Genomic DNA, 22,489 nt, shown 5'->3' with positions numbered 1-22,489 from the left:
TGTTATAGGAGGCGAAACGGGGAGAGAAAACTCATGCATTCTTCACGTCATTCTCTCCGACCCCAGTCACCCTCTTTGGTTGGTTTTGGGATTTGCTTTCGGGACTTCCTGGATTGATTTTTTAAAAAATGGATTGGTAGCAGGCAGAGCAGGCCTTCCTCTTCCTTTCTTGAATGTACCTATTTAAGGCTCGCAGCCTGCTCCCAACCTCAGAAGCCTCACTGGCAAAGGTGATTTAGGGCCTCTGGGTGAACACTGAGGGGGAAGACTGTGTCAGAGAGGGGACAACAGTCAGGGATGTTGGGGACAGTCGAGAGCTTGGGGTCACTGCCAGCCACAGGTTTGCCATGCCCACTGATCAGTGCTGGATGGAGTTGGGGGGTGATCTTGTGGTCCGGGAGAGCATGTTCCCCTCCCTCTGCCCCCAGCCCTTTCTTGGGGAGTGTCTAACAAAGGCCACCAGCCAGGGTCCTGAGTAAGCAAAACCAGGACCAGTGTGTTCAGAGTTAGCCCTGAAGAAGTCCGTTCCTCTAGGTGACAAATGGCAGCCTTGCCCAAGTGTGAGGGACTCTTGATGGGCCTGAAGTACTTGACTTCTCTTCACCTCAGAGGAGTAGCTCTGAGGGAATGGCAGGGCCAAGCCACCCTTCAGTAAAACAGGAAAAGGAACTTCCTCCTTGATGGTGCTCGCAGCCAGGCTTGGGAGTTGCTTCGTAACACTGCAGCATCATTTTATCATTTGTAACATTGGCTTTTGGGATTGCTCAGAGACACCCGGTGGCAGTGGGGCAGAGATGAGTTGACGGGAAGGTGTATCTAGAGAGGGGACCCAGCCCTTAACTGAGTCCCTTTTCACCCAGGGTGGATGGCGGGAGAGGCTGGAGGAAGGCGGCAGGAAATCGGCCGGCCACAGGTGTTCTTACAAGATGTTGGTTTTCCAGTAAGGTGGCCAGATCCTGAAGGGCCGCTGCCCTTCAGATCTAAGAGAGTGGTGGCAACTCAGTGACACCCCTGCCTTCCCAGAGCTGTTTGTGTCCTTCCCTGTCTTTAGTTTCTGCCAAACCTTGAGAACCAACGAGGGACAGGGCTGAGCCCCAGGTGATTGAGAAAGAGCTCCTTTCTCACGTCCCCTAAACCCTCCAAGCTTCTGACCCAACTGGCTCTGTCCCTGGAGCCTAGAGGACAGGACCCAGTGAACCAAGCAACAAGCCGCGGCAGAGAGAGCAGAGGAGGAAGGGTTGGGGAAGGTACAGCGGGCTTGGGCACAGAGGGCTGCTTTCAAGATGGGGGCAAAGAGGAGGCAGCAGTGGGTCACCGTCTCGAGACTGTTCTGGGGGACCCTGGAGTTGTGGTTGAGAAGAGGAATAACCGAGGGGAGCCCTCAAACAGTGTCCTTGCTGCTGCTACCACCTCCTCATCCAGGGCCAGCATCTTGGGGAGGTGGGGAGACATGGATGGACTGGAGGTGCTGGGTCCGCTCAGCTACAAATTAACTGGCTCTTCTTGTCCATCATGCCTCTCACCCTGGGAGGCACCAGTAGCTGCTGGGCAGGGGCTTGCTTCTGGCATGGTCTCTGCCATCGGGGGTGGTGTGTGTGTTGGGGGGGCGGCACTTTAAGAAAAGTGAACCTGCTTGAAAACACAAAACGGTCGGGATTTTCATTGACTCCTGACTGTCGTCTGGGTGGCTGCATGAGGAGTTAGCCATCTCAAACCTGAAAGTTCATGAATATGCATGTCACTCAGAACTCTCTAGGGCCCTTTGAAGCTGGGGAGGGGGAGGAGGCCTTGGCCTCTTCCTTCTTGAACATGCCAGGACTGTGTGCCTTGCAGCCGCTTAGCTTGGGCCAACCTAGAGCCTGCTTGGTGGCACCACTGCGGCAGGAGCTGGAGGCAGCCTGAGAAAGGGCTTCCCATAACTTATGAGCTCAGGAAACTTCTCTGGCAGAGCTCACCTGCATGTTTTGCAAAGGACTTGGAATCCAAGTCAGAGAGCTTCCCAGCACCTTCTCCAGAGAGGGTGTACATTGTAACGAGCTTAGCCTGGGCTGGAGGTGATTGTGTCATGTGTAGAGAAGAGAGTTTCATTGGTGGTGGGGTCAACCATCAAGCACCCTACTACTCTCTCCCACCTTGCTGAAGGCTCACTGGTCATTGTTATGGGGGGAGGGGGGGCTGCTTTGTTGCCACGGTGACTTGTAACAGTTGCCATGGCAATGCCATTGTAAGGTAAGGCTTTATGGCACAACCAGGATAAACTATGGGATGCATGTGCTGGGAGTCATGTGATTGTGCTGCAGGGGAGAGCAAGTGTTAAAACACACGCACCTCAGCCCTGTCCACGTATGCTTAGAGTGAGTGACAAAGGACACGTGGACTTCCTGCTCATGGAAGGGCAGCGATGGCGGAATCTGATGGTTAGGAGCCTGTCCCCACTGTCCCTTTGCCCTCCATGGCGGGATGCGGTTGGTGATTAAAATGGCCTGGTTCGAGGAGGACTGAGTTGAGGGCGCAGGGATGTGGTCTGCCTCCCCCCCCCCCCCCAGCTGGTGGCTGTGTGCTTCCTCACCATAAGTTTTCCCTCCCAGTGGTTTTGGGAGATTGGGGGAGGGGAGGATGGAGTGAGTTTGGGAAAAGAGCTCTCAGGGAAACGGGAGACGCAAGCACGCTAAGCTTAGTGTGGGCGGGTGTGATTTCAGCGAGCACTGAATTTAGCAGTTCAGGATTCCTGATGATAAGTTCAGGTCTCACACTCGGGGTGGAGGCAGGGCCCTCACGCCACAGGCAGGGGAGGAATGTCAGGTCCCATCAGTCGCCAGGGCAACGGCAGGGAGTCAGAGCAGCCCCCCCCCCCCAACAATGTGGGAATAGGAGGCAGTGTGGGGAAGGGAGCGTCCCCCAACCTTCCCTAAGAGCCGTAAGAGATGAGGAAGCCCGAAAGGAGGGGCCCATTGTATTGGGGCTGCTCTCGTCCTTCTCTGAGTAGTGGTGACCCGCAGGGCAGGGACGACCCCCAGTTGATCACTGCTGGCCAGTTGATGCCTGTGAAGTAAGTGACCACAGCTTTCAAGGTGGTTTTCAATGGGCGGAAGATGCTGGCAGTTTGAGTGAAAGGTCTGGGGGGGTGGTTGAGCTATGAACGGAATTTCCCTGTCAGGAAGGAAACTGGCAGCGAGGGTGGATTCCACACCCAAGTGGAAAAGCCTTCTGCCCGGGAAAGATGCCTCTTTTGACAGGGTCTAGACAGTTAGAGGTGACTGCTGAGAACCTGGAATTCAAATATCAAGTATTGAGGTCAAATCTGAAGCACTCGTGGTTGAGTGATTCTTGATCTGATCAGGAAAAGGGTCTCAGATGTGGAAAGGCCGCTGGGCAGAGCAGTTCATTGTGGACGGGGCCCCACACCGGTCAAAGCGCTGGTTGACTTGTGTGACTGGAACACCTTGGGTGTCACCACTTCACCTGGCTTTGAAACCACCAGGCTTGACGCCACCTTTTGTACTGAAGAGTGGGTGTGGGAAGAGTCCATTTTAAAACAAGTTTTCAAATCGCCCAACATGGAGGATCTTTGGCTAATCTTTAGATTTTCCCACTCTGGCTCCGATGCCTCCACTTGGACCTTCAGATAAGTCTGATTGGACCAGGTAGTCAGATGGCATTATTAGGGGAGGTTCATATCTTAGAGTTTTCTAAAGCTACAGGCTAAAATGCAAGCAGAGTCTTGGCACCCTTTTGTTAAAGCCATTTCTTGGCCTTTCTGTTTGCGATGTTTAAGCTGTATTTATGAAGGCCGCCCCTGGGAAATGGTTGGCTGGAATATTCCCACTTTACAGTGGAAGGGGCCCCAGTTGTAAAGTGACGCTGTAACTGCTCCAGCTGTTCAGGGGTCACAGAGCAGACACACCGAACGCCCGCAGCCCACCTTCACTCCCTGAAGTTTGCAGTCCTGTTGTATGGATGAGAGGGTGGGGGGCTTCTGTCTCCCAGGTGCCAGGCCTGGCTGCCAAGCCACAGTCCTGGCAGCTTTCCCGGCCCACGGTATGGACCAGCGTGAGTGGGAGGAGGTTTGCTGGAGGTGGGGGGGCTGGGGAGGAGCGGGGGAGAGAGACTCAGCCATTCATTTCCAAGGGTAGACTTGACCGGTTTTCTCCCGCCTTAAGATGCCCTTGAAGAGGAGGGGCTAGCCAAGGCCAGGGTGACACTCACCACCAGAAATGAGTGAACTGTGGTAGGAAGCCCGCCCCCCCCATCCCAAGAGAGCTCATCGGTGTAGAAGAGCAGAGTTGGCTGGAAACGGGAGTGGACAAGGGCAAGGAGGAGTGGGTGTTGGCGTGGGAGGCATATGTATATTATCAGATCCCAGAATTGACCTGCGTAGCTTAGCTCAGTGCTACCCAAACTCATACCCGTGGGGAGATGTGCAGGACCATTTTAGATGGAACCAGGGTGCCCCGCCCCCAACCCTGGAGGTTACGTGACTGTTGTTGTATCTTATCAAATATTAGGAAAACAGTGACCAGCACAGCAAAATTTGGAAGTGGTATTGGACTGAGATGCTTGACAGAAAACTCTAGGTTGAGCTTGGGTAGAGAAAGGGCACAGAAAGTGTTAGAGGGACCAGAATTCAGCAAGCCCTGGCCTAACATGGAAACCCCTGGCAATGGAGAGATAGCGTCTTAGCTTTTTGGAGTTCTGTTAGATCCATCTGTCTGAAGGAAAGAATAAGGAGGAGTGCCAGGGCCAGGTTGACAAGCCTCCCTGGAGGAGTGCGTGGTGTCACTGAGATGCTGGCATCTGGAGGGCCTGCCTCTTCTAGACAGGGAGGGACCTCCCCCTGCATTTCGTTGACGACTTTTTCCTCCATGGATGTGAGAAAGGGGACATGAGGGAGGCACAAGAATCTGATTGAGTTCTTTTGCAATTGCCCCTGAAACTCTTGCGTGTGTTAGGAAACCTCTGATTTGACTATTCCAGGCCCCTCTCCCCAGCACTCTGGGTCTGCCCAAGTTCTCTGCCCTCCTCTACCTACATGTCTTACAGATGGCCGTGGCCTTGACTGTGGAGGCGTAGCTCCTGAGAGACACCAGCACTCCTTGCCTGTCAAGGACGTGGGCTTCTTTCAGCATTTTATTTCGTATCCCTTTTTCTTCATCCCCTTACCCACTGACCCAAGTGACTGCTTGGGGGGCTATTTGGTCTCCAGCCCTCCACTTGCCTCAAACTAATGACCTCAGCCAATATTCCCATAGCAATTTTCAGGCCAGCCCTGCCTTGGTCGGATCTTCCCGCCCAAAGAAAGGATGGCGTGTGCTTTAAAATGTTCGTGTTAATGCCTCACCTCCCTCCTTGGTCCCCTCATGCCCCCAGCTGTAGATAAAAAGAAAATGGTGCATGTGGCATATTTGAAAAGCCCTATTTCTGAGGGTTTTCTGCTCTAAATGCACAAGGACCCCAGTCTCCAGAGATAGGGTATCATGTGTTAATAGCAGGTTATCTTGGGCATAGGGGTCCCACCTGCTCCCCAAATCCAGGCTTGTCGTGGAGAACTTAAAAAAAGTTTTTTGAGTTTTCATTGCGCATCCTTGCCTCCCTTCCCCTCAGGCGAGTATAGCACTGGAAACAAACTTGATCCCTTTGACACTGGGGAGGACAAAGATCTTCCTGTGGAGAAGTACTTCATGGAAAGGCAGCCTCTGAGTGAGCAGCCCGCCGACCCGGCGGCTGCAGGCGGGCCCCACAGCCCCACCCTCCGGCTGGACCGAAAACGCAAAGTCTCAGGGGACAGTAGCCAGGCGGAGACCACAGCAGAGGAGCTACCGGAGGACCCCATGCTAAAGGCCAAGCGAAGACGGGTCTCGAAAGGTGAGCCCAGGTGGCTGCGGCTGCCTGCCTGGGGGCTTGTGCATGTGGCCAAAGGTGGACGGACGTGTAGGTGTGGGGTGTGAGGCGCGCCGCCCGCCGTTGACGGAGTCGGTGAGGGGAAGTCACAGGGCAAGGGAGGGGGCCCCAGGATGCCCGCCCTGGAGTCCTAGGGATAAGGGATTCCCCACCCCCACCCCCACCCCCAAAGCAAGATGCAGGAGCTCAAGTCCAAAGATGGCCTAAGAGGGGCCCACCTCCCCAGACTGGGTGACAGGCTCAAGCAGAGGCAGCAACCGTGCCCCTCCCCCTTCCCCTCCCCCACTAGCGATGCGTACTGATAGTTTGTTCCCCGAGGGGGCTTTTTGATTAATTTGTAGTTATTTTTCCATTAGATGACTGGCCTGAGAGGGAAATGACAAACAGTTCCTCTAACCACTTAGAAGACCCACATTGTAATGAGCTGACCAACCTGAAGGTGTGCATTGAATTAACAGGGCTCCATCCCAAAAAGCAGCGCCACTTGCTGCACCTTAGAGAACGGTGGGAACAGCAGGTGTCGGCAGCAGAGAGCAAACCTGGCCGGCAAAGCAGGAAGGAAGTGACCCAGGCAGTTCAGCCTGAGGTCACTGCCCAGGGGAATAACATCACTGAAGAGAAACCCGGCAGGAAAAGGTCAGAGGCCAAAAGCAATAGAAGCTGGTCGGAGGAGTCCCACAAATCCAATGAGGGAGAACAAGGTATGCAGAAGCTGCCACTGCCACTGTCCTTGTGAGGCGTGGGGGGCGGGCCGGGAGTGGACTTGAGTGCCACAGAGGTAGACTCTGACTAGAATGGGTGGGAGAGTTCTTTTAGGGTGTCCACACGCCCCTCTTCCGCGTCCCCTCTTCACTTCCTCCCGAACTCCCTTGATTTGAACATAACTGGAGGAGGACAGCAGGGAGGAGGGAGTTTGGATTCCCAGGCTGCTCCTCTCCCAGCCTGTGGCTGGATGGGAAGGGACATGTGGCTCTGGGGCACTGGCCAGTGCCCTCATTCTGACCCTTGGCCACCTCCTGTCCCTCAGACCTGAGCACCCAAGGCTGGCCTGCAACGGGAAGGTCCTGCACCCAGTCCCAGTGGGTGGGGGCGGGAGAGCCGGAAGAGCTGGCTTTTGCACTCTCCTCCGGGCCCTTTCAAGGAACTTGCCACTTGACGTTTTGTGGGTTAACCTTATTTGCCGTTTGAACGTCGGGCAATTAAAATATTAATGCTTGGAACATATAATTGGTCTATCTTTAAAAACCTGAAGCTGCTTCAGTGCTCAGTTTTAACAATGGGCTTTGCTCTGCGCACCCGCTACAACCGTGTAACGCCTGCCTCTCCTCTCCTCTCCCTCCCGCCACCCCCCCTCTGTATTTAGGCCTGCCTGTGTTCTCCAGCTCTCCGCCCATGAAGAACCTTTCATCCACCAATGCAAACGGCAAAAAGCAGACTCAGCCAAGCTGCACGCCAGCCTCAAGGCTGCCTGCCAAACAGCAGAAAATTAAAGAAAGCCAGAAGACAGATGTGCTGTGCACAGACGAAGAAGGGGATTGCCAGCCTGCCTCCCTGCTGCAGAAATACACCGAGAACGGCGAGAAGCCACCGGGGAAACGACTGTGCAAAACCAAGCACTTGATACCTCAGGAGTCGAGGACAGGTCTGTCGCTGACCGGGGACTACTATGTGGAGAACGCCGACGGCAAGGTACTCTTCAACACCCACACGTACACACAGACCCACACACACACCCCCTCCCCGCCGGCCTGCTTCTCGGGGCTTCTCAGGCAAAAGCTGTCCTTTTCCTGAACTCCTCTCCCCTCCTCCAGACATCGCTCTCATGCCCTAGTGTGTGTGTCTTGGGAAGTGGTGAAGTTTTGAACTAGTAAGATGGAAAAAACCTTCCTTTGGCACCCCAACCGCCCCCTAACAAAAAAGAAAAGGCAGAAAAAAAAAATGCTTTCTTCCACTCAGGTTTGTAACCTGAGCGGGGGAGGGGGGCGAGGCGGTGTGTGATGACAACTGTCTCAACTATGTACACCCACCTGTTTTTTTGGCATCAGGTGACCGTCCGGAGATTCCGGAAGCGCCCCGAGCCAAGTTCGGACTATGATTTGTCACCAGCCAAGCCAGACCAGAAGCCCTTCGACCGCTTGCAACAATTATTACCAACCTCGCAGTCCTCGCAGCTGCCGCGCTCTAGCTCTCCTCAAGAGACCACCCAGTCGCGCCCGATGCCGCCAGAAGCCCGGAGACTTATTGTCAATAAGAACGCCGGCGAGACCCTGCTGCAGCGGGCAGCCCGGCTCGGCTACGAGGTGAGTCTCCCTTGGGGGCCCTGGGGGACTTAGTGACTTGGTGGCGGTGGCGGCGGTGGCAAGGGTGGGGTGGGGGCGCAACTCAGGGGCTTGGCTGGCTTTTCCAGAAGGATGTTTGTGTTCACCCCACTCGCGCGGCTGTCTCTTTGGTGGCTTGTTCAATCACGGTGTGAAAAGAAAGGCTTCTCTGATGTTCGTTCGTGTTCAGGCAGGTAGGCTGCTCCGACAGCCTCTGGTCCGCTCGCTTATCTCTGATATAAAATCTGACACAACCCGGAGCTTGGCGACTGGGGGGAATTTCAATGAGCCCTTCCGAATTCCGATTAGCAAGGGGGAGACAAGTTCTAGGCCCTATTTCGGGTTGTCTGTGCGGTTTCCTGTAGGGGAAGGGGGCGGGAGGGCTGTAGCAGGTGGGGGCAGAGCTGGGCTGAGGAAGAAGAGGGACACTGGGACTTTTGCCCCAAACTCTCTGCCCCCCAGCATGGCTGACAATAAAAGTAGCTTCCATTGACAGAGCATTTGAGATGTGTTCTCTCTTGAATCCAGATAACCTGCTTTCACTTATTTAACCCTTGCACCAACCTCACGGGGTCTTAACTGGTCTCATCCTTGTTTTCAGTTGAGGAAACAGCCTCAGAGGGGTTCGATGACTGGCCCAGCCTTGTATAGGACACAGCCTGGCCCCAAAGCCCCATCCTCTCCCCACCCCTCCCCCCGACCGTGGCTTCTTGCCACGACCAGCTCATGTCAGAATTGCCCTCCCTTTTTACAGCTCCAAAGCTCTTTCAGATAGGCCATTCCCTCTGCCCTTGTGTGGCTCCCCCCTTGCTTGCTCATCAGTTGAAATTGTGATGTCATAGCCCACAGAGCAAAGGCTTTTTATTTTTTTAAATACTGGCATCAGCCCCTTTGCGAGTTAAATGGTGAGCACCACGTGGCTCAGTGAGAGATGGAGGGGGTGGAGCAGGATCATTGCTGGCCCACGCTCGGCTGTGGACTCCTGGGATTGGGCTAGAGCCCTTTTTCTTCCAGAGCTTGGCCAGCTCCTTTGGGTCTTGTTGAGCCCTTCCCGGTGGGACTGTTGAGCAGCTGGCTGCTTCTTGACCCAGAGTCCTTCCAGAAGGAATGCTGTGCTGTTAGGAAGTCTAGAGCTGGCGAGTACCCTTGTGGAACTGTCCTGTGTAGCATGAGCATGTCAGCACTGGCTCTTTGTAGCACTTCACTGAGGAGTATTTTGGATGGTTGAGCCTAGGTGCCTTTGTTAGTGTCAACATGTCTCCTTTTTTTGGCAAACCTTTGGATTGTCTAGGAGAGAACCTTCTGGAAGGATTTGGTGCAGTTAGCTCAGTTACTTGTGAATGGAATCCAAGCGGCAGCCAGTGGGCGTCTTTTGAGCTAAGGGCAGCAGCACCCAGGACTAGCATTGAGCTAGACCCTGTTTGTGCCAAGGGATCCCCACCGGGCTGAGAAGACTGCATGCACACCTAAGCGTAGCTGAGGAGATAGAGCTCTGCCTTCAGCAAGCACCAGAGCCGTGAGAGGGCAGCTGTGGAGAGGGAGGAGCTTGGCATGTTAGCAGGGCACAGCCCCATGTCTCTCGAAGGACCCCTGGCCTGGCCTTGGCCCTGGGCATCATTTCCCCCAGTCTCATCCCCTTTGGGACCAGAGACCTCACGAAACTCTTGTTGGTCCTCTGAGGAACAATTTCCAGTTGGGTTGTTTTTGTTGAGCCAGTGGGCTTGAACAAGCTGGGTCCCAGGAGTGACTTGAACAAGCTCCTCCTCCATTCTGCAAGGCCACGGTGGCCCATGAGGCTCGGAGAATGTTTATGCCAGGACAAATGGTAATGTTTCTCCAAAGGGGCATTGCAATATGTAGATTTCACAGGGCGCCTGATTTGGACGCCTCACTTTTTAACAACAAGCTGAAAGCTTCCACTTGGAATCCAGTTTTCGGGGATTTCTTTTCCACCTAATTCCTAAAAGGTTGGGGACGGGTCTCAGAGGAAGGAGATGTGGCAGTTTAACCTTTTCAAGTTGAAGGACAATTTTCTTACCCTAGTTAGGGTATAGTTTGAATGCCCAACTTTAGGAAGGGTTTCCTGAAGTTAATCTTGACCATGATTGTTTACTGCTTAGCTAAAGATAATGCAGGCAATAAAAGGGCTGTGGGAGTGGTGCAGTCCTGTTACTCTTGGTCTTGAGATTGAAAACAGCCTTGTGTTCAGGCCACCTGAATGGCCAGAGACCCTCACCTTTCTCTCCCTGGCAAAAAAGCTTCTCTTTCTTAGTCCAAAAGTATGAATGTGCAACCACATGCCTGTGCTTTTCGTGGTGATGGTTACATTTTCTATGAATTGAATAAATCATGTTTTTTAAAAAGTTAATGAGGCATTTAATTAATTAACAATGTTGGGTTTATGGCCTTTATGGTTACATTTTGTGGTTAATGGCATTCGGGCTTCTAGCCATTTAACAGTGTGCCCAACAAAAACAGTTTGGTTTTGTTTGGGCATGGGTAGGCTGCCCTTCCGACACTCCCATTTCAAGTGGAGAAAACCAACCAGAAAATGTACTGGGTAGACAGAGTTGTCCATCTCTTAGCCTTAGCCCTGTTCAGTTGGTGACAGCAGTTGTCATCTCTTAGAGGACACCACCTTCGCAGCTAGGAGGGTATGGCTAGTCCACTTGGCCCCAGAAGAAGGTCTTGGAGTTGCTCGTCATAGATTCTTCTAGCTGAGGCCACTGGTTGGGCCCTTGAATCTTCCCAGAGGACCAGCTATGAGGAGACCTGAGTCTAACATTTTCTGTTCATTTGAACTTGAGGCTTAACCTCTCTTCTGGACCTCGATTTCCCCAACTGTAGAATGAGACTGATACCACCTTCTCTCCTTGGTATCTCATAGGTTGCTGTGGGACATACCCATTTGAGAAATTGAGAGCAGCACTAAGTAAATGCTGCTAGCCACACCATTGAGTTAGGACAGCCCTGTGACACAAAGTCTGACCTGGTTGTCCAGCCACCACTGCCACCCTCCAGGGAAAGAGTTGACTTAGTCATCAGACTTGATGTCCCCTTGTTTCTGGGTTCCCTCCATCGGCCCCAGCAGCCATGACAGTTTCTGGACAAAGGCCCCAATTGTCAGAACCGGTAAAGCCTGGGTTGAGAGGGCCCCCAGCCTGGCTGCGGGAATCTGGGCACATTGATTTATGCCCAGCAGTCCCTGGTGCTCAGACCCGATGCCACAGTCACATGACAGGGCCTCTCCCTGGCGGGGGCACAGAACTCATTAGCTTGCAGCCGTCCACTCGAGTCTGGCTAGTGAGGGCCTGCTGAAAGAGCAGCAGCTTCATGCCGTATCCTGGATACCAGTGCACAGGGCAGGTGGCCTGGGAGCCCGGAGGATTGTGGGCTTTCCGGCAGGTTAGGATCTGAACGAAGAAACGCGTCGGCGGCCTCCCTTCTCCCTTTTCCCTCTTTTTCTGGGAAGGGAGCAGCCGCTGTGACCTGAAGCCACCTGGCATTGGTGGCCAGGTTTACCAGAATGCTGTATGAGGTTCTCATACGGAACATTCCAGTCAGCGCCCGAGGGAGTGATTGCTTTTGAAAGATTGTTTTGTTTTTAGAACTCACCTTCGGTTTGTAGGTGGGCTAGAATGACCCCAGTTTTCAGTCTAGCAGATGAGTTATTTGAGAGTTGTAGGAAAATGGTGTGACATGTCTTCTGGTAACAAGTAAACATCTATGTATTTGAAGACTTTCTTAATCAAGGTAATTAAACGTTGACTAAATTACGGCTCTGCTTCCTGGGAGCAGTTCAGAACTATTAATTTTTTTTTATTTTTTTATTTTTTTCAAATTCTACTCAATTTATTCATTTTTTAAAAAGATATTACATTTAAAAAATATGAGGTCCACATTCGCCCCCCCACTGTCTCCCCCCCCAATAACGCTCTCCCCCATCATCATGACACATCCATTGCCTCTGGTGAGTACATCTCCGGGCATCGCTGCACCCCATGTCCTGTGTTCCACACCATAGCCCACACTTTCCCACGTTCCATCCAGTGGGCCATGGGAGGACATACAACATCCAACAATTGTCCCTGGGGCACCACCCAGGACAACTCCCAAGTCCCGAGAATGCCTCCGCATCTCTTCCTCCCCTTCCCTACACCCAGCAGCTACCATGGCCTCTTTTTCCACATCAATGCCACATTTTCTCGATTATTAACCACAATAGTTCATGAATAGAATATCATTAAGTCCACTCTGATCCTTACTATATTCCTCCTTCCTGTGGACCTTGGCTTGGTTGTGTCCATTCCACATCTATGTCAAGAGGGGGTTTAGATTCCACATGGACACTGGATGCAATCCTCCTGCTTTATTAATATTTTAACGCACCAAAGAAGTACGGTTCTGATGCATACTGTTGATTCCAAAAGTGGGGACGGGTAGACTTGTTTCCTTGAGCTCTTGAACTGCATAGGTTAAGGTGAGCGTATATCAGATTCCTGTCGTTACCCTAAAGAAATAAGGAAATATTTTACCAATTCAGCCCCAAGCAGGGTGGAGAGTGAGGCACAGAATAAGGGCTGGGGCAAAAGACACATTTGTGTCACTTCCTGTTGATATTTGTGGTGCCTGGGGAGAGACTTCTGTTTAAAGCCCCTTAATAGGAAAGCATAGCCTCGGGGGCTCAGGGCCCTGGCCTTTCCAAAAGGGGCCCTGGGGGCACAGCTAACCTCCTGGGCTCCTCCCTCTCAGTGGAGGGAACCCTCTCTGGTTTATCTCATCTCGGGTTATGAATCAGTCATCCATCCCTTCACCTGAATGCCTGCTGTCACGGTGCCCACCTCTTGAATTAACTGAGTCACACCGCCTTTGCACTCATTAATACATCAGCAAAGGGAGCCCCCGCCGAAATCTGCGCTAACTATGCCAGGCACTGGGCGAAGGGCTTTCGTGGGATTATCCGACTGCATTCCTCTGCACATCCCTCCACAGGCTCTTATTCTCCCCCTCTGAGGAGACGGAGGCTTGGAAAAGTTGAAGGGTAACTCGCCCAGGGCCAGGCCGAGCCAGGTTGCAAACACAGTCAGCGCTTGCCCCGCACCCGTGCTGCGGTGTGCTCTCCGGCCGAGGGCGGGTGCCTTCGAAAAGGGGTGCGCCCATAGGGCGCAGAGGTCACCCCATCGGGGCTCATTTGGCCGTGCTTTGATGGAGCGCCCCCTTCCCATCTCCACAGGAAGTGGTCTTGTACTGCCTGGAGAACAAGATTTGCGACGTGAATCATAGAGACAATGCGGGTTACTGTGCCCTGCACGAAGCTTGTGCGAGGGGCTGGCTCAACATCGTGCGGCACCTCCTCGAATATGGCGCTGACGTCAACTGCAGTGCCCAGGACGGAACCAGGTCAGTGGTGGGTCTTTTAAAGTTTAGGTCGTGTCCTGAGGTTTCAGCATCGTTTTCTTTGTCTGCTCATCCCGAGCTGCTATTATAAAGTGTTTGTGGTTTCTTTTGACTGTGGCTTCTCCTTAGAATAAAAAAGGGGGGGAGTGGGGTTGCTGGCTACACGGACTTATTCTGGTAGGGTTGATTCTGGCCCCTAGGTTGACTGTCTGCATGAGTGTCTTTGCCTGCATTAGAGAGGCTAACCTTCGGTGTTACTCTTTGTTTTGTACATCTTTTGTTGTGGTCCAAGAACTTGACCTTTTCCCCTCTTTTCTTTTTTTAGGATTTATTTTTATTTATTTCTCTCCCATGTCCACCCCCCCCATTGTCTACTCTCTGTGTCCATTTGCTGTGTGTTCTTCTGTGTCTGCTTGTATTCTCATTAGGCAGCTCTGGGAACTGATCCTGGGACCTTCCGGAGTGCGAGAGAGGTGATTACTCTCTTGCGCCACCGCATCTCCCTGTTCTGCTACATCTTCTTATTTTCTCTCCTCTGTGTCTCTTGTTGTTTCATCTTGCTGCACCAGCTCTCAGTGCCGGCCAGCACTTCTGCGCAGGGCTGGCACTCTGCATGGGCCAGCTTACCTTCACCAGGAGGCCCTGGGCATTGGACCCTGGACCTCCAGTATGGTAGATGGGAGCCCAGTTGGTTGAGCCACATCCATTTCCCTCCCCTCTACTTCTTGATCTTGGAATTTTTCCTTTCTAAAGGGTCAGTGACCAAGCTAACCTAGTACTCCAAACCAAGAGAAAAACCATATAGCTGAGTTGGGGGCAAATGGGATATTTTGGGGTGGCTTCAAACACCCCCCCCCTTTTTTTTTCCTCTAAACTAGCATAACTTAGTACTGTGGCTCAGAAAAAAGAAGCTGCGGGCCCTCCAGTTTCCTGGGCCTCATGGTCTCCACAAACCTTCTCCCTACCTGAGGCCTGGCCTCTCAGGAACTCCTGAGCTCTCACTCATTGCCACCAACCTTTGCTTTTGGGGCCCTTCTTCCTCAGTTGGAGGCCTGGAGGGTATTTGGAGCCCTTTCCTTCCTACCTTTGGGTGCACAGACATCTATCTTTTCCTATCAGTTGGGAAACAGAAGGCAGGCACAAAACCATGGCCAGTCCTCTGACTTCCTCATGGACAAAAGTCCCTGACAGTGTCAAGGTCTTCCCACATCATCGGTTGTGTTGCCCATTAAAACCTCAGTCTGTTGGTCAGAGGCCCAGGCCTCCAAGCACAGTCCACAAGCACCCAATGTCACTTACTGCTGTTAAAAGAAAACAACTCTGCAGGAAGTGCACTTGGTTCAATGGATAGAGCATCCACCTACTACATGGGAGGTCCACGGTTCAAACCTAGGGCCTCCTGACCCATGTGGCGAGCTGGCCCACGCGCAGTGTTGATGCGCACAAGGAGTACTGTGCCATGCAGGGGTGTCCCCCGCATAGGGGAGCCCCACGTGCAGGAAGTGCGCCCCATAAGGAGAGTCGCCCCGCACGAAAGAAAGTCCAGTCTGCCCAGGAGTGGCGCTGCACACATGGAGAGCTGGCACAGCAAGATGACGCAACTAAAAGAGACACAGATTCCTGGTGCCACTGACAAGAATACAAGCGGACACAGAAGAACACACAGCAAATGAACACAGAGAGCAGACAACTTGGGGGGGGGGTGGCAGGGAAGGGGAGAGAAACAAATAAAAATAAATCTTAAAAAAAAAAAAAAGAAACAACTCTGAACGCAATCATTGTGTGCCCAAGCCCAATCCCCACCGCTCTTCTCTCTCTAGGCCTCTCCATGATGCAGTCGAGAACGATCACTTGGAAATCGTCCGCCTGCTCCTCTCCTATGGTGCTGATCCCACTCTGGCTACATACTCAGGTAGAACCATCATGAAAATGACCCACAGCGAACTTATGGAAAAGTTTTTAACAGGTAGGTCACTTGAAGGAAGAGGAGCAACCAAGTTCAAGACTTGCTCTCATTCAAAACTTAGATGGCGACTGGATCGTGCAATTGGGTTTTTAACTGGGCAATTAGAGTCTTGAGGGCCACAGCACAGTGTTGGAACTTCTGTGTGGTGCAGCATTATTCGAGCAAAGCTAATTATTTCATCATTGCCTATCGATTCTGTATTGGCTTTGATCGCTTCATCCTAAAATGTAAAAAGATTTCCAACAAGTATTTACGTTTTCTAAAAAAGGCATTTTGAACCTTGGTGGGTCATGTTATTACCTCTCAAACCTAGAACTATTTGGAGAGTTTTGTGGTGTTGAGTCAGCCAAGAACCCATCTTCTCAGTGCCACTGCTTAAAGGGTCCCTAAAAGCAGAAGCACACAGTTCTCATGAGCATGAAGCACCTGCAGTGAAATTTCCTGTCATACTGCTTGTTAAAACGCCAGTGTAATTTGTGTGTGTGCTGGGGGGGGGGGTGGAGTTGAAGGCAAAATACTCCCATCTGGTAGAAGAAGGTTTTCCAAATAGTGGGGTTTCTATATATTTGTTTCTTTATGGTTTTCTATATTTTACAAATTTTCTATTGTGTTCCTCTGTTGCTTTGTAATATAAAATAATGTTATGAACAATCCTAAGGTATATATAGAAAAATTTCCTGTCATGTACTTATTGCCAGAGAATGCCACCATCTCTCCCTTGGCCCACACTTGTTTACCTTAAGTTAGACTTACTTGTTGGAAAAAACAGCTTCTTCTGTCAACAAAAAGATCCATAATGTACTGCTGCTTTCTTTTGGCACACAAGCCAAAGAAATTCTTAGCTTGCCAATTGAGCTTTTGTTTTGTTGGGCTACGGCATTAGGGTGTCTGTCGGGTGAGACGGGGGCTGTAGGTTTTTGTCAGAAACCACAAAGAACGGGATGTCAGAGAATTGCATCAGTGTGCCAGGAAGAGAGCTTCGTGGAGCAGACAGGAAGTGGCTTGCTGGCCTGTTCTGAATTTGTGGGAACAATGCCCCCCAACCTCTGCCAGCATTTTGTTCTCTTCAGCCAGTTTTATAATTTCTTTTCCTTCTCTCCAGATTATTTAAATGACCTCCAGGGTCGCAGTGACGATGACTCGAGTGGCTCTTGGGAGTTCTACGGCAGCTCTGTGTGCGGTGAGTGGCATTTTCCTTCATGCCGTGGGTGAGGGTAGGTGGACAGTGGTTGCTGGAAGTGGGGCTTAGTTGGGAAACAATCCTTTTTATTGTAGAGTCAGTGTATTTGACAGCTGAAATCCTGTTAGAGCTCACTGACTCCTCTCTCTCTCTCTCTCTCTCCCTCTCCCCCTCTATTAGAACCAGACGACGAAAGTGGATATGATGTTTTGGCAAACCCTCCAGGACCAGAAGACCAAGATGATGAAGATGAGGCCTACAGTGACGTGTTTGAATTTGAGTTTTCAGAAAGCCCTCTCTTACCATGTTATAACATCCAGGTGTCCGTTTCTCAGGGGTGAGCATGGTTATCATGTCTTTGGAAAAAATGTTGAGCTGCTCTTGGGGTGGCAAAAGTGAGGAATCCCTTTTAAGCAGATAAATGAGCAAGTTCTAAGTGTCCACGAACCTTACTTAACACAGTAGAGCTTTTCCGGAAAACATGCACACACCCTTCATTGTACCTGGCTAGGGGTGAGGGTGGGTGGGTTGGGGGTGGCACTGCTTGGTATAAACTGTCCACCTCAGGATCCCACCAGGGCACGTCACATCTCAGAGCCCAAAGGGCATTCATGCCAGTCGCTGGAATTTCATGGAATAGTTGGCACCTCAGATAAATTTGGTTACTAAAGTCTTTGCTAAGGGTCCCAAGAGTCTGCCTCACATGTCACCATCAGGACCTTACCAGGCACTCAGGTGTATGGGGACTTGACTGATAGTTCCCCTTCTTGTGCAGCATTGGGACCATAATTAGACCCAGCACCTGGGCTCTTGGTGCATCATCAGGTTTAGTTAAATCCCATCTTTCCCGTCGCAGTCAGAGCCGCTGTGCCGTGGGGTAGAAATATCCAGAAACCTGTGCTCTGCTGTGTGTAAGCAGTGGTGCTTAATGAATGGCACTGTTCTTGGTCTCTGAAGCTATGAGCATGACTATGACCTTTCATTTCGTTAGGAAAAGAAATCAGGAAGCCTTGCACGGCCCTGGCCCATAGCATCTTCCTTTCCCCCAAAGCCTCACTCCCAGAAGAGATGAGGAGCTGGGGTGGTGAGGTGGGAAAGCAAAGGAGAGACAGCCTTCCGCATTTAAAATGCTCTGTTCAGGAGGGTGGCGGGAGATGAGATGTCAAAGAAGTGTTTGTGACTGGCCCTTGTCGGCTGGGATACCCTTGTTGGCTGAGATACCCTTGTTGGCTGGGATACGGAGTGCTTTCCCCCAGTGGCTATCACGGGACACATGGGACCGTGGCTAGAGCCGAGGGAGTGGGGCTTCACTTGTCAGCCTTGTTCAGGAACGGGAGCCACGAGACAAACATTCGTGATGACTCACTCAGAGATGCTCCTGGAAAGCGCTCAGTCCTCTCTCAGTATTCCGTTTATAGTAGCATAGGCGCCCAGACTTCCTACCCCTAGAAGCAGATACTGTCCTTTATCTTATGAAGGGGGCAGCTGTCAGTGAGTGGGGGTGGTGACAGATGGCAGGGGTTCGAGGCATAAGTAACCATCCCTCCTTCCCCTCCTTGGGCGGCCTTTTTAATTTTGCCAGGAATTCAGTGTTTCCTTTTCTCTCTCATAGGCCCCGCAACTGGCTGTTGCTTTCAGACGTGCTCAAGAAATTGAAAATGTCATCCCGCATATTCCGCTGCAATTTTCCAAATGTGGAAATAGTCACCATCGCAGAGGCAGAGTTTTATCGGCAAGTTTCAGCCAGCCTGTTGTTCTCTTGCTCCAAAGACCTGGAAGCGTTCAATCCCGAAAGCAAGGAGCTGTTAGACCTGGTGGAATTCACAAGCGAGCTTCAGACGCTGCTTGGTTCCTCCGTGGAGTGGCTCCACCCCAGTGACATGGTCTCAGAGGAGGACTGGTGAGCGTGCCACACCCGCCGCCCACCGTGTACAGTGTGTTATAGTGTTAACCCTTGTGCATATGTGTCATAATACGACTATTTCTGTAAAGAAAGGACACTATTACATATGAAATATCTCTTCTTTATATAAGAGAAATGACTCCAGTTGGAAGGACTTTGAAACATGTTTTGTTTTGTTTTTCTTTTTAAACTTCAATCCGTTTTTAGGACGTTGTTATAATGTTTCTTTACTTTTAAACGCACACATGCTTTGGGGATACGTTTGTTTTTACCTGGAACATTTTTTTTTCTTTTTAGTTTTTTTTTTAAAGAGGAATAAAAACAAAAACAAAAAAAAAATGAGGAAAAGGAGCCCCCCACACTTCGACTTTATTTCATACAAAACTCTGGCGATAGCAACCGTAACTGTTCTACGTGTGCTCGGAATTGTGTGGTTGGTTTGGGGAAGTAAATTTGGTAAAGGCACTTGGTGATGTTGTAATTTTATGTTTTGTTTACAGAGTACCTGCTCGGGCCAGGTAAATGCTATTGGATGGAATCCAGTAGTGTGTAATATAAATTAAAACCATATCCACACACAACAACTAATTGTATGAAACTTTTATATCCTAATTTAAAAGCTGTGAAATTAGTTTTCACGCATCAAACCGGATTGTTTATATGTTGAAACATTTTATGCTCTTATTTAAAGAAGACTTTGAGCTATTTTTTTCTGTACCCTGTAAAATATTGAAAACTAACAATAATATGTTGAGGTTGCTTGAAAAATGTACATAAAACTAAAATTTTCTGAATTGTGTGTTTATGTTTGAAATCTGTGTTTTAACTTTGTAAGTAAATTCTCTGCCTTTGTATTTATATTTTACAAAAATTTTCTTAAAAGGCAATAAACCTGTTGAGGAAAGGAGAAAATTGAAGTACCTGTGTCCTATGTGTATTCCTAAACCAAATGAAATGATTGTTGCCACTGATTTTGTTTCAAAGATGTTGATAATCAAACCCCTGTAGATGACTTTAGAACAATTTATAGTCTCCATTGACAAGGCAATCTGGAGGACTTTAGAGAAACTATGCTTGGAATATGGTTTGGAGTTCTGTCCTGAAACCTTGATTCTTTGCCATATGTTTGGCTCTCTCCAGTCCTTCTCTTCCCATCTCTTCTGATAAACCTCAGTAGGATCTTTTCATTGCCTATTAGCTTGATGTATACAGCAGTAACCACATCCTGGCCAGACCTTGCTCTCTAGAAGGGCTTTTTCCTAAATCAGGCTTTTGTTTTGTCACTTCTCTTCCTCCAAACCTCAGGTATTTTTCTCTTACTTTTAGGGTCAGGATGAAATTCTGTGGCCAGAGGGTGAAGGCCTGTAGCTTTGACCTCTTTGCTATTCCACTGTTCTTCACTTTTTCAACAATATCTCTACTGGGTATGGTCAGTTGGCACTTTGATTTCAGTCCCCATTTCCCTGTATAGCCTTCCTTCCCTGCAGAGGTTAGAGAGCTGAAAACTCCATCTCCCAGACTCCTTTGCAGCTAGGTTTCTGAATGCACATTTGGCTTGGTGGGCAGAGTGAGGTAGAGGCACCTCCCTGCTCTGTGACTGGTGAAGTCAGGGCGACATCCTGGCCAGTGGGGCTTAGTGAATGATGAGAGGTACAGGTGGCTGTGGTGGCAGCAGCTTTTTGAAACCCACACGATGGTTTTGGCTTGTGGTTCTTTTTTTCTTTTTCAGCGGATGGATCTTGAACCTAGGAATTCCAGTGTCAGCCCCTGACTCTCCTTCCTCTGGTCCAACTTTGTAAAGCATCTGGTGCCCTTTATCAAACCTGTTTGTGCTTGGCATGCCTTGAGTGATTTCTCTTCCTCCACTGCACCCCAAGACCACAGCAACAGAGCAATGACGAGGAAGGAGGAGAGGGGGTCCAGAGAGAGGTCATGGAGACAAGTGACCTTGGAAGGATCGGGGGAGGGCAGAGAAAGGCGAAGCATGGTTGGGAATGGTGAAGCCAGTGATGGTCAGATAACAGGTATGAGGAATAAGAGAGCCATTTAGTGGGAAAGACCTGGAGTACCAAGTATATCTTGGAATTTGTCCTGAAGACAAAAAAGGTAGTGTTTTCGGGTTTTTTTTTTTATCTATACTAATTCTTCCTAGTAGGTTTTTTTTTTAGGGGTACCGGGGATTGAACCCAGGACCCTCTACATGTAAAGTGTGTGCTATACTGAGCTCCACCCACTCCATATTAATTTTACTGATGATTAAAGAAATACGATTTAAAAGAAAAAGCAAAACCTTAGGCATTTCAGGAATAGAGAAGTTCTCATCCCATGCCAATACCCCTTCTACTGCTCCAGAGTCACCACTATTAATAGTTTGATAGATTTTTGTTTTTCAGGAAGGAACCTCAAACAGCGGGTGATGGGAATGGAGACAAGAAAAGCAGATAGGAAGATCAGTAAAAGACCTGCAGAAATGGTGTAAGCCAAAGAGGACCAATGAAGCTGAACTGCTGTACACAACATGATGCTCTCAAGAGCCTAAATTAAAAAAAGAAAAGTTAATTCAAGGGTTTGGCTCTCTGCATTTTAATTTGGGCTGGAGGCAAAGGGAGGGCTGGAGGCCAACTGAGGTTGCTCTCTTGGATGAAGATCATTCTATTAATTATGCCAAAGAAACAGAAGGGGGCCTGAGGAAAGTGATGAGCTTGGTTGAGTAGACCTTTCAGGTTCTGGTTTGAGTCATTGGAGGAGCTGTTGGACAATTGGAACATTTACTGCAAGAACCATCAAGATCTTTGGAAACACAGATGTAGACAAACGGACCCAGGGATTGAGGCGATGTCATCATGACAGTAAAGTTTGGATGTACAGTAGCTCATCACTCATGTCAAGGAACTCCCTGTGGGTGCAAAGGGTGTAGAAGAGCTCATCATGGGAGTAGAGGTGCCCACTGGTATAGGAGCCACACATACAGGTTATACATGTGATAACATGTAGAAGATGTTGTCACAGGTGTGAATGAGACTATACTCAGTGCAGAGGAACTCAACATGGGTGTTGAGCTACCCAGAAGTATAGAAGGGGTCACAGGAGTAAGTTTGATCACATGGAGTATACACAAGTAGGCCTTTGTTAAAGAGGAGCTTCCAGGGTTTGGATGGGTATCACAGAATCATTGAGATTGTATTGTGTTTAGATAATCTCACAATGAGTGTGGAGGAGCTTGCCATGGGCATAGATGGCACCACTGGTATAAATGAGAACACAATGAGGGTACAGTTTCTCACCATGGGTGTAGACGAGCTCATTCTGGGTACAGAGCAAACATACTTTGACTTCTGAAGGTGTCCCTTTGTCCCACCCTCCTCTTCCTGTTGGCTGGACTGAAAGGTCTTGACTCAGGTTGGAGCACTTACTTTGCACCCTGAAGTGTGGAGAACAGACCATGCAGAACGAGATTGAAGGGGCCTGGGTTCCTGATGACCCAGTGTGATAGAGCCACTGTACCAGCTCTAGGCTTTTTTGTTTGAGAAAAATAGTCTTCAGCTTCAGCCCCCTGATATTTTCCATTTTTCTACTACTCCGGCCATAGCAAATGGTAATCTGCTTACCATCTGTGTGAACTTGGGCGAATACTTACCCTAGCAGCCTCATTTTCCTCTTTTGTTAAAATTGTCCTAATGGTTGTAATAGCAAAAGACTGAAAACATCCCAAATGCCTGTCAGTTGGGGATTAGTTGAATTAATGATGGTAATCTACACGTGGAGTACTATGCCACTGTAAAGAATGGAAGAATATCTCTAGAAATCAGAGTGGTCTCCAGAATATG

General features: G+C 50.1%; 1 protein-coding gene across 15 annotated transcripts in view; it reads left to right on the top strand.

Moving 5' to 3' along the window:
• The window catches only part of BCOR (BCL6 corepressor), a 119,589-nt gene extending 98,363 nt beyond the window's left edge, over positions 1–21,226 (top strand). For 8 of the 15 annotated variants that reach the window (XM_058291782.2, XM_058291784.1, XM_058291786.2 and 5 more), the window contains 9 exons: positions 5,602–5,862; positions 6,357–6,599; positions 7,262–7,587; positions 7,944–8,198; positions 13,450–13,616; positions 15,434–15,579; positions 16,682–16,759; positions 16,940–17,096; positions 18,372–19,579. In XM_058291782.2, the coding sequence (XP_058147765.1) occupies positions 5,602–5,862; positions 6,357–6,599; positions 7,262–7,587; positions 7,944–8,198; positions 13,450–13,616; positions 15,434–15,579; positions 16,682–16,759; positions 16,940–17,096; positions 18,372–18,663 (1,925 nt within the window). In that variant the 3' untranslated portion in view covers positions 18,664–19,579. Of the gene's footprint in view, positions 1–5,601; positions 5,863–6,254; positions 6,600–7,261; positions 7,588–7,943; positions 8,199–13,449; positions 13,617–15,433; positions 15,580–16,681; positions 16,760–16,939; positions 17,097–18,371; positions 19,580–21,055 lie in introns of those variants that run through there. The other 7 variants (XM_058291781.2, XM_058291780.2, XM_071213003.1 and 4 more) reach the window with 2 other exon arrangements.
• Positions 21,227–22,489: the final 1,263 nt, after the last annotated feature.

Source organism: Dasypus novemcinctus, chromosome X (genome assembly GCF_030445035.2).
Source record: "Dasypus novemcinctus isolate mDasNov1 chromosome X, mDasNov1.1.hap2, whole genome shotgun sequence".
Classification (NCBI taxonomy): domain Eukaryota; kingdom Metazoa; phylum Chordata; class Mammalia; order Cingulata; family Dasypodidae; genus Dasypus; species Dasypus novemcinctus.
Note: the sequence above shows the minus strand (reverse complement) of the source record. Positions and strands in the feature narration are given on the sequence as shown.